At 44.8% G+C, this 18,987-nt stretch overlaps 1 protein-coding gene across 4 annotated transcripts; it reads left to right on the top strand.

The window, feature by feature from the left end:
- The first annotated feature begins 207 nt into the window (after window positions 1-207).
- On the top strand, window positions 208-18,756 carry TMEM154 (transmembrane protein 154). 4 transcript variants are annotated; one of them, XR_011325056.1, is made up of 6 exons: window positions 208-755; window positions 9,148-9,450; window positions 11,233-11,260; window positions 12,464-12,556; window positions 14,099-14,159; window positions 18,040-18,756. XR_011325056.1 is itself a non-coding variant. In XM_069785319.1 (6 exons), the coding sequence occupies exons 1-6, from the start codon at window positions 551-553 to the stop codon at window positions 18,053-18,055; spliced, it is 699 nt and encodes a 232-aa protein (XP_069641420.1). In that variant the 5' UTR covers window positions 224-550; the 3' UTR covers window positions 18,056-18,756. The 4 variants fall into 4 exon arrangements, 3 of the variants coding, with proteins under 3 accessions (XP_069641420.1, XP_069641426.1, XP_009923287.1); XM_069785319.1 differs by having other exon boundaries at window positions 224-755; window positions 12,464-12,549; XM_069785325.1 differs by having other exon boundaries at window positions 225-728; window positions 12,464-12,549.
- The last annotated feature ends 231 nt before the right edge of the window (window positions 18,757-18,987 follow it).

Below are 18,987 nucleotides of genomic sequence, written 5' to 3'. Positions count from 1 at the left end.
AAATGATGTGGTTTTCTGCTTTTTCCTCTTCCCTGGCTCAAACCAGCCCAAAACACTCACTTATAGGCTGCCAAGTGAACCAGCCATTTTTCCCATTTGCTGGAGACAGCCCTGCTTTGGGGTTGCCTGTTGGGGTCATAAGTGCACGTAGTGTCCCAGGGTGCTGGGGGGAGAATTACAGCTTGAAACCCAAGACGAGGGGGAGGCACTATTGAAATCTGCTTGCTCAAGCACCCTGAAAAGCAACCTAAAACCTTCCTGTTAACACACATAAATGAAATTTTGTGTCTGATTTGTATTTGTATGATGTTTGTCCCCATGACACTGCATGTAGATGAAGATAGATGGTAGTAAAGTCTGGAGTCGAAAAAGTAGAGGAGAGTCGGAGCTCGCTCACCTACAGCATAAAGGTGCCTCAGCCAAGTTAGTGCTTGAAAAGCAACTTTTTTTTTTTTTCTTCCTCCTTTTGCAATCATTGCTTGCTTGACAGGCCCAGACGGAATTACATCACTTCCTAAAACCCATCAAAGAGAGTCCATCTCCTGAAGAAATGCAGCTCAGATGCACCCCGGCAGGAAACAGGAAATGTAAATGTTCGGGTGAAGCGGGGAGCCTGCCAAAGAAGCACCCCTCGGGTGGCAGCGCCGCCAAGGTAACATGCGAAAGCAAAACCTCATCGCCCTGCTTTCTGCCCTGTCCCTGGCCAGAGGATCTGCCGGGAACCGTGAGTAATAAAGCGCCTTTCGCCTTCCGAGGTGGGACCGCGTTTTGTGCCTGCAGCCATGGGACCAAGTTGGAGGGCAACACCCTCCAAACTGAGCACTAGGAGAAGATCTGTGGGGACTTGCTCTCCACTTCTTTTAGCTGTGTTTACCCTCTCTGTTTTCAGCTGCCTGACTTTTTCAAAGCTTTGACTTTTTTTCCTTAGACCTAACCCCAAACAGCAGCCACTGAATCCTACAATTCCTATGTTTCCTAAATTGCAGGTGTGTAGGGAACTGGAGCTTCCATGCTGGCCCGCCAGGCATTTTGGTTCCAATTTTAGTTATTTGTTGTACTTTTTTACGCCCATACTATCAGCATTTAATAGTAAAGTTAAAGACGGAGCACCGCTTCCATTCAAAAGCTGACTGCCGATTTCCGTAGACCCAGTGCACTGAAACCGGTTTAACAAAAGAACAACCAGCTCTGGAGACAAATATTTTGAATTCTCAGCTGCAGAACAAAGTGGTCAGCACCACGGATTTAGGTCCTGACCTTCTGAAAGGAAGAACTGCGAGTGGAAAAGCCGCTTACGACAACATGCTGAAGCGTTGGGGTGTCGTTGCAGAGGCTCTCACCTGTTGACAGGGGGTAATTTGTTTTTGGCAGCCAGTCACTGCACGAGACAGGCAGCTCTTTGAGTAAAACCTTGCCAGGTGGTGCTTATATGCCTTTTGGTGTCAAACAAATCACTGCCGAAGTGCCTTGGTATGGACTAGAAGTGTTTGCTGCCTCTGTGCTGCTGTAGCAAGCGGGAACTCTCCAGAAAGCAGGGAGAGAGGGCGGTTGCTCTCAGCTATCACTGGACGACTTCTATTAAGGTTTTAAAATGCATTGGTGCAATAGGTCATTTGGTATGGGTATTTTTTTCCCTAAAAACCAGTACTATAAGTAGGGTGTAAAACTGGGCTGCTGGCTCTTGGTGTGCTCTCAAGCTGCTTGTGGTTAGGAGTCTTGCTTAGCTGTAAGAGTGAGCTGAGCAAGGTATAAAATAGTTTGGTTGTGTCTGCGTTACTACAGCCCTGCTGCATTACAGACACGTTAGGAGAATATGCTGCAAGCATTGAATGTAGCTCAGAATCAAAGCGGTCAGAGGAAAAAGTCCCACCATGGACGGAGCAAAACGGAGGTCGAAGGGAAACGGAGGGGCACAACACAAGCAGCCCAGAGTGATCAGGCTCCAGCTTCCTTAGCTCATTTGCAGTGTACTGATTGCTAGTATTTCATCACCACCTCCACAGGGTGGAGGGATGCCTTAGTCCCCGGTCTCCCCAGCCCATGGCTGGCCCCCCCTGCCCTTCTTTGTGATGAGCATTAGAGGCTACACAAAGCACCAGGCAGATGCCAAATACCAGCTGCCCCAACCCGCTCCCCACTGCCTTTAGAGGCTTCCTACAAGTAGGTCCACCTTTAAATTCTGGTTGATTTTGGAACGGTTCCCCCATGAGAGTGAGTCAGTCCTGCCAGAGCTCTCCCCAACCACTTTCAGCCCCGGCTCTCCTGAGCCAGTCCCCAGCTGCTGGGGAAAGGGAGGAGAGCACCCACCCAGAGAGGAGCAGGGCCCCTTGCTCCCCATACAAAGGCAGCTTTTGCTTGTGCAACCAGCCCCAAGATGTACCTGGGGCTTACTCTGACTGCAAGGGTGGGAGGGGGTAAGTTGTGAACTTGGGCCCTGGGGGGGGAAATTGAACTGGAGGGGGAAGAGTTTATGTAGGGGCTTATGTACCCCACAGGTACTGGTGGGTTGGGAGCCCCTCCGCCGAGGGTGGCCTCCTGGGGGGATCCTTTGCTCTCACCCCTCCTTGCTCACAGATCAACAGGGCAGGACCTTTAAAGGAGCTTTCACCTTTTTCCTCCAGTCCCAGACACAATCCTCAGCTTTAAAGTGGTCTGCTGGAGAAGGGGGGCAGAAGCTCTTGGGGATCTCCCAGGTTTCACCTCTACTGTCTAGAAACCATTTACAAAATAGGCAATAAGAGTATGATTAAATCTTGCAGCATAGACAGATTGAAGCCTTTATAAGTCCTGTTCCCATACCATGGTGGAGCCTTGCAAAACCCCAGCCTTGCCATTTGGATTATGATTAACAGATGGTTTTCTCCCAGCTATGCTACAATTACTCCAAGCCAGTGGCTCTAGGAGCATGCCTGAGGTCTCAGCTCTGGGTGCTGGCCCTCTCCCAGCTCCACACTGAGGGGACATTGGGTTTTGCACCAGTCCCCTTCCCCTTGCCCATGCCTTTGCTTTATGCAGGCAGAAAGCCCTGCCAGTGACCTGCTGAGGGCCAGCAGTGGCCCTCCCTGATCTGGGTGATGGTGCTCGCTGCTCAGCCTCGCAGCAGCCCTAAAGACCTACCTAGGTTTGTGCTGACCCTAGGAACAAGTATTAAGGCCTTTACTATAGCTTATAGGAAAAGGCTCTGACTCTCTGGGCATTTCCCAAGGTACACCATCTCCCTCTGTGTTTGGTGAAACACATGGGAAATTGCAGCATAAGTGGCCTGACATGGGGAGCAAGAAAATGCGTAAGGGAGAGGAGCAGTAAAGCGTGTAAGATCGTTAAGTGGAAGAGCTGGGATGGTTGCAGGCAATGCTTTATTTTGGCTGTGTCTCTGTGCTATTGTTTTGAACTGTTGTTCACAGAAACATTGCTATCAAATATCCAGATATTCAGCAGGTTGTACCATGAGCACAGGCAGCAGCTCTCTCTTTGGCAGAGAAGTGGCTTTGAGGTAAAGTCCCCTACAAAGCCAAGGTCTCTAAGGGAGTGATATTTTTGATGTGTTCTCCCTTAGAGTAATGATCTCGAGAATGGGTTTGAACCCATCAGAGTTGCCTGTTACAATTTTCTAGCAAAACAACAATATAAGAAATGAGGATTTGCTACATCCTTTCTGTCCAAAGTGCAGCCCCCTAAAAAGCAGATGAAAAACCCCTTCTACTGAACACATCAATTCCTTGTACATATTTACTCCTATTCCTTTTATCCATGCACACAAACTTCCGCTGTGTTTTAAAGTGCTTTAGGGAAGTTTCAGAAAAATCTCTCCTTTACATCAGCAAGATTGTATGCTAAATTTCAGTCAATGACCCCAGTCTGTTTTCTCTCAAGGGATATTATATAATAGCGGCAAAGCCTCCGGAGCTTCTGAATCTTTAATTTCACGGTCCTCCTGAGAGCAAGGAGCACCAAGAGATTTCCATCACAGTGAGGTTGCACGGGTATCACTGAGGCAGAGCTAGAAGGCCATGAGATTAAGTAGATGCAACTAAATGCATAAATTAGTCTGGAAAACCTTTAGTACTGGGGGTGAGAAATGAGACTATAGGTTCACAGTTTGGCTCTAAGACGTGTGACTGAATTTGCAACACCGGCAGTTAATGCAGCACTTCAGCTGGATGGAAGTACAGTGAGGAGAAAGCAGCTTCCATCGTCTATAAATGAACTTAAACAGTTCTTTCCTCTTTCAGGTTATACCTAGATAACACTTTCTAAGCATGCCGTTTTAATAGGATCTTGTCTACAGATTAGCCATCCTGAAATGTTTGTGCTCCCTCATCAGAAGAGCGTACGTGCCCAACAGCTAGCCTGCAGGCTTTTAAGGATTCCTCTTCCAGCCAGACTGACAGGCGGGACCTGCCGCAGCAGGCAGTCGGGCAAGCCCTGGCCATGGCAAGGAACGGCCCTTCTTAACGCAACGCGAAATGCAGGGAGAGGAACAGAACAGGGATTAGTCAAGCAATAGGAGAGAGGATCATACGGACCATGTGGAGTGGGATGACTACATGACCAGAAGGAATGTGTGCATGGAGCAGAGTGATACAGGATGTGGTAACTTTACGCCAGCGTACACAGCTTTACAGCCTTTTCTTGGTTTATCACCCTCTCGTGAGCCTTCCCTCCACTGCATTTTTATAGCTTATAGGAAAGTATGGAGATACAAAATATTTCCTTTCAAACTAATAAGCTTGACTATCCCATTGACTTAGCTCTTGCTTTTCCTGTATCCCATCCCTTTTTTTTCTGTAAGTAGGTACTATAGTGTAATTTGAAAAATTCCCTTCAGAGACCCCAGTCCTCGAGTCTGATGAGAAGGCAGCAGGGAGACTGATGATTTTACAGCAGAACCCAATGTGCTGACTGCCGGCTATTTTCCTTTGCCTGGCATCCAACTGAAATGAGAAACCTGTTTGCCCACTGACTTCATCAAGAAGCTTATATCGCCACCTCTGAGTGCTACAGCATAAACCTCAGAGGAAGAAATGCTGCAACAACAGAAATGTTGTTTGTTTGTTTGAGATGCAGTTGTTTGGACTCCAGTCTGTCAAGCTGCTTGGTACATTCAGCTCCTTCTGTCTCCCTTGAAAGGCAGGCTTGGGAGCACCTCCAAAACTCACACAAAGTCCATTGGTAATCCAAGCAAATTTTTCCATAGAAAATATTGAAGAATACCTTATACCACGGTATCTGCACACAGGGACATAGCATTTTTGTAATCTCTAAGAACAGCTATGGAACCTTTTTTGAGCCGTTGCTAGTGCCTGCTCAGGCATTTTGGTCCCCTGAGGACTAGATCCTCTAATACCTCAGTGGTGGGAACCTGAGGACTTCTTGGCTTCCAGCTCCAACCTCTTAGCTTCCAGTTCCAGCTGTGCCCAGCTCCCCATCTGGGTGGGATGCAGCTGCATGCCAGCCCCTCTCCCTTCTGCTCTTGAAAGCAGGGGAAGTGGCAGTATGGGCCGGGCTGAAGCTGTAGCGTGCTCCCATCCAGTTCCCTCAACATGGGGACAAGTCACCAGCGCTCATACTCCAGGCGGTCCAGACAAAGCTGAAGCCGATGCGGTTGTTTTGTGAGCACCTGCTCCTTGGCTGAGCTGTGCGGAGGGCCGAGTACGGATGTCAGACCATAGCCAACAGCATGAGTCTGAGCTCAGCAAAAGAAAGGGCACAGGCTTTGCAAAGTCAAGGAGGTATCTACATGGTCAGATGTGACTGCTCCTTGTTCCACTCCATTGGCCTTGGTTTTCTATCCTGAATGTATGTGTTGTGTTTTGTTATGTTATGTTACGGTCAGACTTCCTTTTGGAGGGAGCTGGTAAATCTCTGCAAGATGAAAACCCAAGCACAGCTGACAAGACAGTTCATGGTATGAATGACCACTGCAAATCTGGCTCCCTCCAGGCATGGAGAAAATGTTTGAATAGCATCTCACAAAAGCTGCACATTTCAGGTGCTCTCCTGCCCTGCTCCAAACCTTGCAACATCCAGCTTTCATTCACCCTACAAAACAGTCACTAGGGCCAGCTGCAACACAGCCCACTCACTATTTTGAGCACTTTAAACTGAAACCCTGTGAAAAACATGACTACCTTGGGGCCAACCACGTGGGGCTCATGTGGCCCGGGCAGCTGGCTGTGGCGAGCACTGCGCCTGCACCGGGAAGCCTGAGTCTGTCCCTCCCTGCTGGGCTGGAGGTACAAATCCTTCCTTGGTGCAAGCCAGCAAGCCCACGCAGGTGCAGGTTGTGATTTTCCTACTGCATAAAAAATGTGATGTGTGGGTGGCCTGAGAGCGAGAGCAGCCCCTGTGTGACAGGTAGGGCATCCCTTGGGTCCTCAGAGGTGACGGGCAGAAGAGCTGGAGGGAGGTGTGGCGAGGCAGCAGGTGAAATGTGGGAAATAAGAGCAATATCCTTGCGAGAACATTGTGCAACTGGCTGCCCTTCTGCTGAAAGACGTATTTAATTCACTCAGAGAAAAGATGTCTGTAAGAGGAAATGGTGTTCACAGAAGAGATGCTGTTTTGTCCCTGGAATTATGCAAAGTGAACAAAAATACGTGGCAGCAAGGTCACTCCCTGTGATTTGCCATTTTCTTTGCCTAGAGACTAGAAAAGGTAATTCTATTTCACGTGGAGACAAATGATTTGAAATCTGCTTCAGAGCTCAAAACCAGGCAAATAAAAAGTACCAGCGACACTGGAAAAGTCTCTCTTGGAAATCAAGCGCAGCATACGCTGCAGCTGAAAGTTTAGCACTGCAGTTAATGAGGTGTGACCGGTTGCTTTTGCTTTAAAGTCACACCATGCTTTAAACATTTGAAAAATCCATTTTAGCTCTAAGCATAATGAAAAATAAGCTATTTTCCCCACACCCTTTCCCATTTGTACTATTTTAAGCAACAGGCTTGTCCTTGTCAATATATCATATGTGGCAGACGATGGGTTTCAAGGGCGATGGCTAGAGGAGGAAAATGAAGCAAGGTCACTGAAGCGGTTCGGAGAGGCTGTGGTGGTCCAGCAGCTCTGCCAGTGGCACAGTCCATCACGCTGCAGTCTGCGGTGTGGACATCTCTAGCGATACCTCGCTGCTCTGTGCAACAGCAATTGAAATGGAGCAGCTGCAGGCACCAGGGGCTATAAACTACCATGGGAAAGAAAAGTCAAGCGGCCAAACTATTAAGAGAAGAGCTCTCCCCCCCATCCTCTGTGACAGGATTAAGGACAGCCAGCAGATCACGGGAAGGGATGGAGAAGCACACGCATAAGGGGTCATTACCTGCAAGGGAGGCAGAGATCTTGTTTTGCTCTTGACTGAAATACTAAATAAACAAGAAAGTGACAGAGAGGCTATCCATACAAAGTGCTTTGCCACTGAGGAGCTAACATTTTCATTGTTGTATTGTGGTGAAAACGTCTGGTGACCTTTCCAGTATTAAATACTATATTCAAGTATTAGGTATTAGGTATTAAAATTCTCTCCCAGTTTCTAGGAAAGGATGAAACAATCAGGTGCCTGAGTGATAAGCGTGGCATAAAAATCCAGATAAATCACTGCTGTCACACTCAAATAATTTTATTCATTTGAAATTGGGTTTCCTGGAATACAGTCTTATGAGATACTCATCTCCTCTTTGAGACAGGAGAGGAGATGCTGCAGAGTGGATTAAGCAAGAGATAGCGCTCTAATCCCAGTTTTCCTCTCTCACTTGGCATCCCTGGGAAGGACAGCATCCCTGTCCTTCTGATTTCTCATTTGTAAAATGGAGATGATAACTGCTCATCTCTCAGGGCCATTATGAAGATTAATGTGTTTACAAAAGCATTTAAAATGCTAAGTACTTTTGGTTCCAGTCCTGTGAGATTGGAAATGCCAGCACTGAGGTGCTGAAAACCTTAAGCTCTTGCTAGCTCTAGTGGAAACTGTGGCTGCCCAGCACTTTACAGGAATGGGGAGAAACATGTCATTGCAAAAGTCATGAAATCCCATCCTGCTTTATTGCATAAAATGAGACGTGCACCATGCCGGCATTGTATCTGAAAGGGCAGATAACACATACAAAAAATCATCATTTAATTTCATGCCTAGAAAATTATTGAAGGCTTTGCATTTGGAAACATGTTGGTGTAATTTATCTAGGAACTGATTCCTGCACCTTTAGCTACAACAGGATTTTTGGCATCAGTATAGAATACAGCATCAGCCCATAATCTACTGTACTTCTGTTAAGCTTTAAACTCTGTGACAGTCAACATAGACTCCTAATTAGCCTCAAAAAAAAGCTTGTTTCACTATTACCAATATAGCCAATTTTAGCCACTTTTCTTGCAAATTGCTTGATAAATGAAACCAAAACCCAAATCAAGGTTCAAAACCCCCAGTCTTAGCATTTGTGAAGAACAACCCGCACTGACTCTTTACCATACGCTCCTTCAGCCAGCCCGTAGGATCAGATGGAGGAGCAGCTAATTGCACCTGTATCCAGTAAAGTCCCTGTGTTACTACTACCTCTTCTAGTCCGTGCAGAAGTGAAAGTCAGCAGCTTCTGCAGGCTTCAAACTTTCTTTCACCAGTTCTGTTTTTCACAGTGAAAGAAATTTAACAAATTTGAGAAAGGCACAGAAACAGGGAGATGAGTGAGCTGGGGGAACCAGGGATAATGGTTTCCCCAAAGGGAGTACTAGTTCATTGGCTAAGGGGAGGGATGAAAGGGGTTGTGGCCGTATGCACCAAGGCTGAGAAGCAAGGCAGGATGGTGTGGTTTACTCAGAAGCAGAAGAATTTACATGAGAGTGAGACCGGATGCCAACCTGCAGGAAAAAAAAGTCTGTTTGTGCAAGACAGCTGCGTGCAGACAGACCACGCATGCTGACGTGTCCCAGTAAAAGCCAGCTGAAGAACATGGTCAGGGCTGGTAAGATTTTGTGATGGATTCGTGATCTAATTTTACATCTGATGCCCAAGACTTCAAATCTGTGTGTACGGGGCATCTGCTGATTTTTTTTTAAATGTCAAATGAAAAGTAAATACTAAAGCTGTAGGCTTTGACTCACTGATAATACCAATAAAACCCATAAAACGTTAAATTGTCCTCATATATTTGGCAGGCTCTGAAATTGATGGTTCAGGAGATGGATTACTGATATTATCCACCGTTACAGCAACGCCGCCTCCTGCTACGCGTTCTTCGACCGCAGATGATCACGAGCCAGTACTTGTCACTACAAGCGCTACTGAAAGCAGCTTTGAAACAAAAAGTACTGAACTGAATTCCACGAACAATCAGGACAGCCTAGAAGCAGCAGAACAGTCTATCTTGATATATATTGTCCCTGCCGTGCTGCTGGTCCTACTGATTTTGCTGATCACATTTTTTGTAATACATCATAAAAGGAAAAAGTCTAAGCAAGGTAAATTTGTCTTCTCGTGCATCAGAAGTATATTTTTAGGGCAGAGTCGACATTAACAAAACATTATTTGGAGGCCTGGGATGCCACATACAGGATGTACTTCTCTGGTTGTAGTTGCCCATTTGACAGATAGGAAAGGGATCTGGCCCTGGCCAGTGGAATCTGGGCACACACCTCTCCTCGGGTGGGAGCTAGTTCTGCTTCTCAGCACCTCCTGCTCACACTGCACACCCACGGGAGCCACGGCACCGAGCTCCGGCTCCAGGCAATGCCGGGAACGGTGTACGGGTGTAACCGTGCAGCTGCAAACACTTATTCTGTCTTTAAGCTCAATAACTTAATGCAAGATGAATTTAATGCTTCTATTGCCTGTACTGCCCACAAGGTAAAGCTACTAGGAGCTTTGATAAAATAAGAACAAGCAAAACCGTTTTAAGGAACACTTTTAAGGGATCCTGTAGGGTGGTGCCAGCTCTGAAGATATCACAGTAAATGAGCTAGAAATCCCATAGTCAGACTGCCTGGGTGCTGTGATAGGCAGAGCAGTACTTCAGGAAGGTACCTTGATCTGTTAGCACAGAAATCAGTAACTTGGAGTGTCAAGCCACAGAAAACAAACTGAGGTGTCATATTAAAACCACAAGGTTGGTAAGTGAAGTCCTGAAATGGTCATATCAGTGTCCCTACAGAACAAGAATGCAGCTGTAAGCTCCTCAGCCTGCAGACAGTGACATATGTTCAACATAGATTTTAAGTCCATTTTTCAGGGCAGTTTTAGGCTGCACCTGGCCTTATCACTGGGTCATCCTCGTAGCAAACTCTGAATTCACAACCAGGCACCTAGTTAACCTGCCTGTTTCTGGGTGACCTGAAATGCAGGTGCACTCTTCCAAGGGACGGGAAACGTGGTGCCTTGCAGGAGCACAATCCTGGGATCTCTTGCCCCGTACCTATTGCGTGGGGCTGGGATTTTGGGCATCCTCAAGGCGGGGGCGGGCAGCTCTGTGGCCCTGGGGTGACTCTGCAGTCAGGGAATGTACTGGAACAAGCAAGACATGTCAGCACCCATTGGCAACAATGAATTAAAAATAAGCTAATTTAAGACAGTATACAATGTGAATCCTACAGGTAGTTCATTCTTTTTTGAGGGCTGAGGCTTTTCAGTCACTTGATTCCTGGAGGGGAAGTTATTTTTCTGAACAATGGCTGTTACACTATATTTTTTCCCCATCTTTACTTTGTCTTGGGGTCATAACTAGCCTTGGATCCCTTTTGACATCTGGCTAGTTCAGCTTCATTTGCCTAACTGAGATTTAATCTGCCATGCGAGTCCCTCCCCCACTTCTCTCCATGAGTGGCTCCCAGGGTCTCCAGGCAGAGCCAAATTGCCTGCATGTAGTCTGCAGCAAAATGTCCCAACGCTTCCAGTAAACAGTTTTTTTGCAGCAGTGGTTCCTTTTCAGGATACCATTTCTCTCACGACATCTGTTTTGCTCAGGGAAGCTTGCATCTGCCATGTCCTGCCCACCGCGGCGCTAACAGTCGGTTTCCTGCCAGCATGGCTGAGCTAATAATGAACTGCTTTTAGTGTGTTCAAGATTAAAAATAATGGGTTCCTCTGAAAACTATAAACAGGACGTTTTGTCCTTCATCTACAAGTTAACTATAAAGCCTTTTGAAAATGCAACCTGTTTTACGTGACCCTATTCAAGGTTTGCTTGTAGTCTGGACCCTGTATATACAAAGAGCAGAACTATGAACACCAACTTTTTTCTTTTCCAGATGAGCTCGGAAGTGAAAATGTGAAAAGGTAAAGTTTATGAATGTGACTTTTATTTTTTTTTTTATGCTTTTACTCTAACAGGATATTATGATTTTGGGCTCTTTTACCGCCTGTTTTAATTTAACTGTGCACTAAGCACCATTACCTTTTACCATCAGTTGTTCCAGTTAACTATCTCTAGAGGTGGCTAAAGTGTGACTTCAGTATCTATCTGAAGGTGTAAGACTAGAGCAGAAGAACAGAGGTTACACTGGCCAAGGCGAGCGCTGCCCCACAGGCACCCACCACCCGCAGCCACCCACCCCTATGCCCAGTCCAGGCACCCCCGGCTCCACCAGATGCCAGAAGACATGCAAGGTGCCCCGCAAGCAGAGGGGATCTGTTCCCAGGCTCATCACTGGCTTTCAGCTATTCAGAATAAGCTCTGTGTCTTGCTCCCCTGTTTTTCAAGTTTGTCTTCTCACTCTGAGGTGAGGCAGAAAGGCTCGCCCAGCCACCGTGGAAGCAGTGCCTTAGCTGCTGGGAAAATGAGCCAAAAGCTGCATGGGTCTTATCAGAGTGATAATTTTTATCATTACCTTTTATTGAGCTCCATCTTGCTAATCAATGCTGGAAGTTATTAAATTGGCTTCACAGGGGAAAAAAGGGGGTTTTGCTCAAAATATTTTTTCTACCATGTGCCTCCAGGAACTATCAGGAAAGGGAAGCTAAATGGAGGCATTTAAATAAATGCAGAGTTACTCTACTCATGACTTTTCCTTTTGAGGTTGCTGCCAATGTCAGTCACAGCTAGAATGAAACTGTGGGCCCTCTGCTTTTATCACTGGGGCAACGGGACTTTTGCCACGTGTTCCAGAAGGGCAGAGACAAACTATTTTATTTTTCAGTTTTCTATTTAGAGTAGGGACAGTTCTCAAATAGCTGCAGTGGCCCTGTGCTCTGGCATAGCCCCGACTGCACCGTCTGGGTCCCTCTGCACGCCGTGTCCCAGCCAGCCCTACCTCTGCCCAGGACGGGCATCTCGCCGCCGCTCCTTCGCATCTGTTTGTGGCCGTTTCATTCACACCCATGGGGCTGACATCTTCTCAGATTGCTAGGCTAGGGTGGCTTTCCAGAATTTATACACGCGTCTGGAATTACTAAAGACTCATACGAAATTACTACGTTGTAAGTTGTTTGAATTGAGTGTTTTGTGTAATGCCTTTTTTTCCCCTCCTCTCTCCTCTCAAGTCCTATTTTTGAAGAAGACACACCCTCTGTTATGGAGATAGAAATGGAAGAGCTTGATAAATGGATGAACAGCATGAACAAAAATGGTACACGGTAACCCCTCTACTCCATCATCCCTCTCTTTCTAGCTGACGTAGATCCCATGCGTAGAAAATCAATGTAAGGCATTTTGCATGTGTCTCACTGTGTTTCCTACAACATTTTTAGTTGTGTTCTTGACTCCCTGCTACTAAAATAGCAGCACAAATGTCAGGGGTAGAATTGTTCATAGGAGTATTTTAGTTTGTGTGGGAGCTTATTTTTAACATATGATAGAATATCATAAATGTTTTGAGTTTCTAGTAGATACTTCTATTAAACACATGTGTAGCTGTGAACGGTATTTATATTTCTAAATACACATTTTTAATGCTAAGTACTAGTTTCTCTGAAGCACCTAGTCCTTTCAGTCCTCAGAGTTTCCACAGTTCTGTGCTCCGCATTGTGCTGTTGTAGGAGAAACACACATTTACTCATAGTTTAGACCACCGTTTACTTAAAATTGCTGCCAGGATCCTATGAATACATCCCTCCCCTCTTTGTGTGTCCTTTACCTCATTTGCCATCTTTACTGCATGGAACATAAGCTGCTCTTTGCTGCCAGCACCATTCGCCATCTACATCCTCTCTGGGAAGTCTGTCAGCCCATAGAGCAATTAATACCTGTGGTAACTACCACCAGCAGCATCTTCAGCTCCTTCTTAGGTACTTCTAAGTATCTTGTATTTTTTCCCCCATTTTTCTCCCAGCTGAAATCTCCTGGTTAAAGTCTCTAAGGGCCCTGCATCCTCCTTCAAGGCTTTCCTTAAAAAATGCAGATCTTTGGTAAGGTGTGAATTAACCGAGGCCTGATTTTGAACTGCTAACAGCTTTTCACTGGCTAGGAAATGCTGAAACCCTGATATTTTTTTCATTCCTGGTCCCTTGCCTTGTATCCAAATGGCTCATTTGCCTGACCTCCTAGGGATGCTATGTTTTTCAGGACATAAAAATCTTTGGAGCATTTCTTTGCATTAGCAGAGTGCTCCACATGATGGGGTTTTGACCTTCGCGGTCCGTAAGCTCTAGCAGAAAACATGTGCTAAGCAGCAGTAGTGAAATAGAGACATTAAATATAGTACATGGGGAAATAGTGCTGTAAAACATTTTTTTAAAATTCTGTGGACAGAAGGGAGCAAATAGTTTACATACAGGTCTTTTTTTGTTAGTGTTCCCTAAACCCCAGCTCCAAATTCCCAGCTGGACTATAAAGCATAGGTGCAACTATAAGCAGTGGAAGACTAACAAATGGTCCTCCCCATGGTAGTTTATAGGAAACAGTCCTCAGAAGTAGTTCATTTGTATAGGTATAAATAAACAACTGAAATATATATATAATAAAGAAATTATGGCAACACCTATCAAAGGGAAAGAGGATTTAAAATATGTAACATTTGTGCTATGGGGACCATGCAGATTATACAGATAAAAGGGTGCAGAAGAGCATCTGCAGTTTTATATTCTAGAGAAACTCGTGATAAAAATCGATGCAATTTTGAAATAAATGTAGAAGAACTGCCAGGAGTAACTATAGTCTTGTTTCTTACCCTTTTTCAGCTGACTGTGAATGTTTGCCTACTGTAAGAGAAGAAGAAAAAGAATCAATTGCCAGCCCAAGGTACTTTTAATTCATTGTATTATTTGAAGAAATGTGGTCAATATCATTCCAAAATAATCAAGTTTTTTTTATATGTAATCACAGAGTGATTCTTTGGTCTGTTTAAGTTTTGAAGTTTTTACATATAAGGACTTTGATTTCAACTTAAAAAAAAGGTTTGATGCTCTTAGTTCTAAACTGGTCTCTGCCTGTAAATTGCACTGCTAAATAATCCTACAGTTGTAAACCTGTGCGAGACAGACAACCAGCTGGCACAGATGGAGTTTCACTCACTGATCAGACTTTAATCACAGTTTCCCAAGGTGTTAATACAAGCATTCAGCACAACCTTCTCGGCACTCCTCACTGGCGCAGACACCCAGCTCCCCTCTGCTGCCAGGTGCCTATAGGTCCCTAAGAACCACTGCCAGATGTTTTGGCTGGAGCTGTGACCTGCCAGATGGGGGCTTGTCTGACCCCAAAAGAAACTCAAAGGATCTTCCCAGTGCCCCCATGCAGCGCTCCCCCAGTGCTGGCGCTAGCTCGTGGTCCAAGCAGAGATCCCAGAGGGATGCAAAACCACAATCCTGACAGCTTGTAAACTTAAGAACTTTCTGGCTGGTTTCCTCAGAATTTTGGCTAGAACCCCTAAACCCCTCTCAAACTCCCATTTTCCCTAATTAGAAATTCTGGTTCCAGCTGGAGGCAAGGGGCTGTACGTGACACTTGCCTGCACACTTGTGGTGCAGCTGCATTTTGGCGAGTAGGCAAAGCAGCTCCTCTGTGCCAGGTTATGATAACAAACAATTAAACCATCCTGCGTGCCAAGAAAATCCCTGGTGCTGCGGAAGCAGCAGACACAAGCAGGCAAGAGTGGGAGCAGGGAGGGACGGCAGGAGAAGGACCTAGGTCTTCCCTTTCCCATGGCACCAGCTAACTCAGCTCAACATGCCTCTCTGACAGAGCTGCACCTCCCACTGTAGACCACCATATTATCCCACTCCCCCTCTTTTTTGAGTTTCCTTGCTCAGGAGTGAAATAGCGGTGATGATACTAAGTCATCACTGCTGGAGAGTTTGCAACTCAGTTGCTCCAAAGCTGCAGTTTCAGGATAGCTCTTGGATGGGGCTGCTCCACTGCAGCTATTTGTATTTAAACGGTTTCTGCTTGTGCCTATTGCAAGAGAAATCATTCTTGTTATGTTATGGGGTTTTGGAGGGTTTTTTTGTTGGGTTTTTTTGTTGGTTTTTTTTTTTTTAAAAGACTTAAATCCTAGGTTCCAGGTGCAAGCAAGAGCAATAGTTTTACCCTGAATAGCTGGAAAAGATGCTGGGTTTGCTAGCCATCTGGGTCTTCCCTTCCAGCCTCTAAATGATAACGGAGAGTGGGAAAATTGCTAAGGAGAGGCAGCTACACAGTGGTTCTCTAAAAACAGATTTGCTGAGCATACCACTGACTATAGTAGGGAATATAGCACAAAGCATGCTTGAGCCATATGCTAACACCAGCACAAGTTAGACTATAAACGTCTTTTTAGGTACGACACCCTGAGCATTAAGTTTACTTTCCAAAACTTAAACAGTTCATTTTCAGAAAAAAAATTATCATGACCTACCAGCTTGAGCTGGCGTTTTAAATACCATCCTTACTACGGTGCTTTTTTACTGGATTTGCATTAACCCCATCAGAAGGTGGGGTATTTGCTCCTGACTGGCAAAGAGTACCTTTGGGCTACAACCTACCTCAAGTTCTCCACCTGTAAAACAGAGATATTGTCACTTCAAAGGACTATAGTGACCTTAAGCCTTGATGCAAAAAAGCAGCCCTGTTCAGATAAGTATGCTTCAGTCAGAGTGAAGGTACACGTTATTTAAGCATATTTCCTTATGACTGCTATCTTAGGATCAGACTGTAGAGAAACTTATGCCTCTAAATTGCAGGAAGGCAAACAAATGCAAATGAAAAGAGGAGATTTATCTCTAAAAACATTCAGAGCTGCTCAGGCAAAGGATATTAGTTGAATACAAAGTGCAAGATTATTAGGTTCAATTTCAGATTCTGAAAGACTGCTTTGTTTGGGCAAATTTCTTCTCAAATTATGGTAATTCTTCTTTTAGATTTTATTGATGATATTTCAATATGGGAAACATCTCAAGGCCTCACTGAACACAGCTGGCTGAGTGTTGTTTTCCTGCTTCATAAAGATGCTGGGGGGAGTTCATCAAGACCCAAATGTTTTGAACTACAAATTGCGTTTGATAACATATCATTTTGAAAACATCTGAGACTAAATGTTTCAGGAACGACATTTTGACATTTTCAGAATGAAAGTTGTTCCAAAACTACTTTTTAGAGTAAGTTACTTTTTAATATAAAATTTTTAAAAGGTTTAAAGAACAAACCCCTGTGGTGGTAAAATATTTCTAAGTTAAGCGTTTCCCTTAACTCAAAACTACTTTTTCAAATTTCATTTTACATGAAATTTTGAAACCTGCTTCATTTGAAAGTGAAAAGGTATCTGAAGTGGTGGGATTTCCTCGTAAACAAAAAAAACTCGTTCCGTTTATTTCTGCAGTTGAACCTTATCAGACCAAGATCTGCTGCTTTTCCTGACCAACCTCTTAGCTGAATAAATGATGTAATGTAAATGATGTAATGAATAAATGAAAGACAACTATGTACAGATAAATAGATGTTTTCAGCAGCTCTTTTGACGAAGAAAAGTGAAAGGCTATGAAGTAAAAGGAAACAAAGCTATTATTATGGCAAAAATTGGTACTCATGAGCATCAAGGCTGCAGATTTGTGCACCAGAGGCAAGACATGACAGCTCAGGCACCTTTGTAGGTGGAGGTCATCTGCCTGGTGCATAAGCTAAGTTAAAAATATGTGTGTGTATATACATTTAAAAAAATATATATTTAAAATAATATATCTTGCCTTTGAAACCTAGCATTTAAACCCTGATCGTGCCTGAGCAGAGAACCACGAAACCTCCCCAGCCTCGCTGAGGCCGGGGTTCCTGTCCCATGCACACAGGAGGGAGCGGGTGGGCAGGTGAAGGCTGATGCTCCTGTGGTGCACAAGTGGATGCGAGGCCGATCTCTTCTCTGGGGACCTTTACTCCCTCAGCAAAACAGAAGCGCAGCCTGTCCCCTTCACAGTATGGGTCTTTGTAGGCAGCCGAGTTTAGTAACACCTCCAGAGGGGGTTTGGTTTTTCTTGGGCACTGCTGGGCACTGTCCTAGTCTTTCTGTCTGAAAAAGGGTGACTATTCCTTACGGAGAGGTGTTCTGGGTGGGGAATAAGTCGGTACAGAAAGAAATACTCCTTTCCCAGACCGTGCCTCAGTTTGACAAGGTACTTAAAAAACCACATGAAATATTAAGATTACGAGTGGCCCTTTTAACTTCAGGGTTGGTTTAAACCCCTGCTGTTAATGCTGGCTGAAATCTAACCAGCCGATAAAAAATGTCACATTTTTAATCTTGGCATGAACCAAACATTTTTAAGAAAGTGCTAGGGAGCAAGCTAGCTAGGCAGAAACCAGTGGGACAAAGAGAAAATTCACCTGTTACAAGGCCAGGTGTAATACAAACATTCCATCTGTAAAAAGTTATCCTCACCTGTGGAAAGAGGGCAATTTGATTGCTCAGCCCTCACCTGGGAGCAGGACAAAAGGTGCACTGGATAGCCACTAACCAGCAGAGAAATCAGAGCAGCCCTTGCTGCCAGCACCTAGCACCAGATAGGGTCAGTTCATGCATTGCATGGCTGACATTTGTTTTCTGATAACACCTTCTCATGGACTCCGGTGATACTCTTGTGTATTACTTCCTGCTGAGACAACTAACCCAACAGCATGACACTGGTATGTTTTTTTCTCTTCCATGTATACGCAGTGATGGTGAATCATGAAGTCAGAACAGCAAAGAACTGGTTGAAGGGAAGCAGCACACAAGCTAATGATCCTCCAGATATTGGATGAACTGGATTTAAATATAATTAATCTCAAAAGGCCAGAGAAGCAAATGCTTTTGTTGTGTCCAGCTACATACAGTCTTCAGAAAGGAAACATCACAAGGGGAAGAAAAAAAGAAAAGAAAAAAAAAAGGAAAAGCACTATAGTAAGATTAGGGCTTGATTTAAATTTGTTCTGCAATGAGATTCATCACAAATCAACAGAAACTTTTTTTTTTCCTCTAAAAGTTCTCAAGATAGTCCATGTTTCTGTCTAGTTCTTCAGCTGTGTATCATGCAGAACCACTTCTGTTCCAAGTTTGGTGGGTTTCTTTGTATTTTTTGTGGTTTTCTTTTTAAATATAAACAGCATCCATAATTCTGGACTACCCTGGTTTGGTGGACGTGCAGCTCGTGCCTACGCCATGTTTGCTTTTCAATTTGCTTTTTGGTAACAGTGCACTGATTTGCACAGGACTTCTGCTGGGGAGGTACCAGACTAGGACCGACAGACCAGCTCTGAGGACAGACAGAGCGGCTGAAAAGGCTCCCAAAGGATTTGACAGAAGCGACTGCAGCCCCACGAGGGAATGGTCTTTGTAGCATGCTTTCTGGTTTTCAAATTAAAGGCATTGTAGAAGTGAAAAATATTATTTTGAGATTGCCTGTGAGTTTGTTATGTCCACAGATTAGTACTCTGGGCTAGCTCTCACCTTTTAACCCTCCTCCCTGCCCAGTACTGTTCTCTAACGACCACCTACTTCAGGAATATTCAACATGAAAACATTTCTTTCTTAAAAATAAGAGAGCTTGAAAAATTGAACAATTCAGCACCCAGACCAACCACAAGTTTAGATAGGTATGTGTTATGCATAACTACTTGGTCCAGG

The sequence above is a fragment of the Haliaeetus albicilla genome, chromosome 1, assembly GCF_947461875.1.
Source record: "Haliaeetus albicilla chromosome 1, bHalAlb1.1, whole genome shotgun sequence".
Lineage (NCBI taxonomy): Eukaryota > Metazoa > Chordata > Aves > Accipitriformes > Accipitridae > Haliaeetus > Haliaeetus albicilla.
This window is presented reverse-complemented; position numbering and strand designations above follow the sequence as displayed.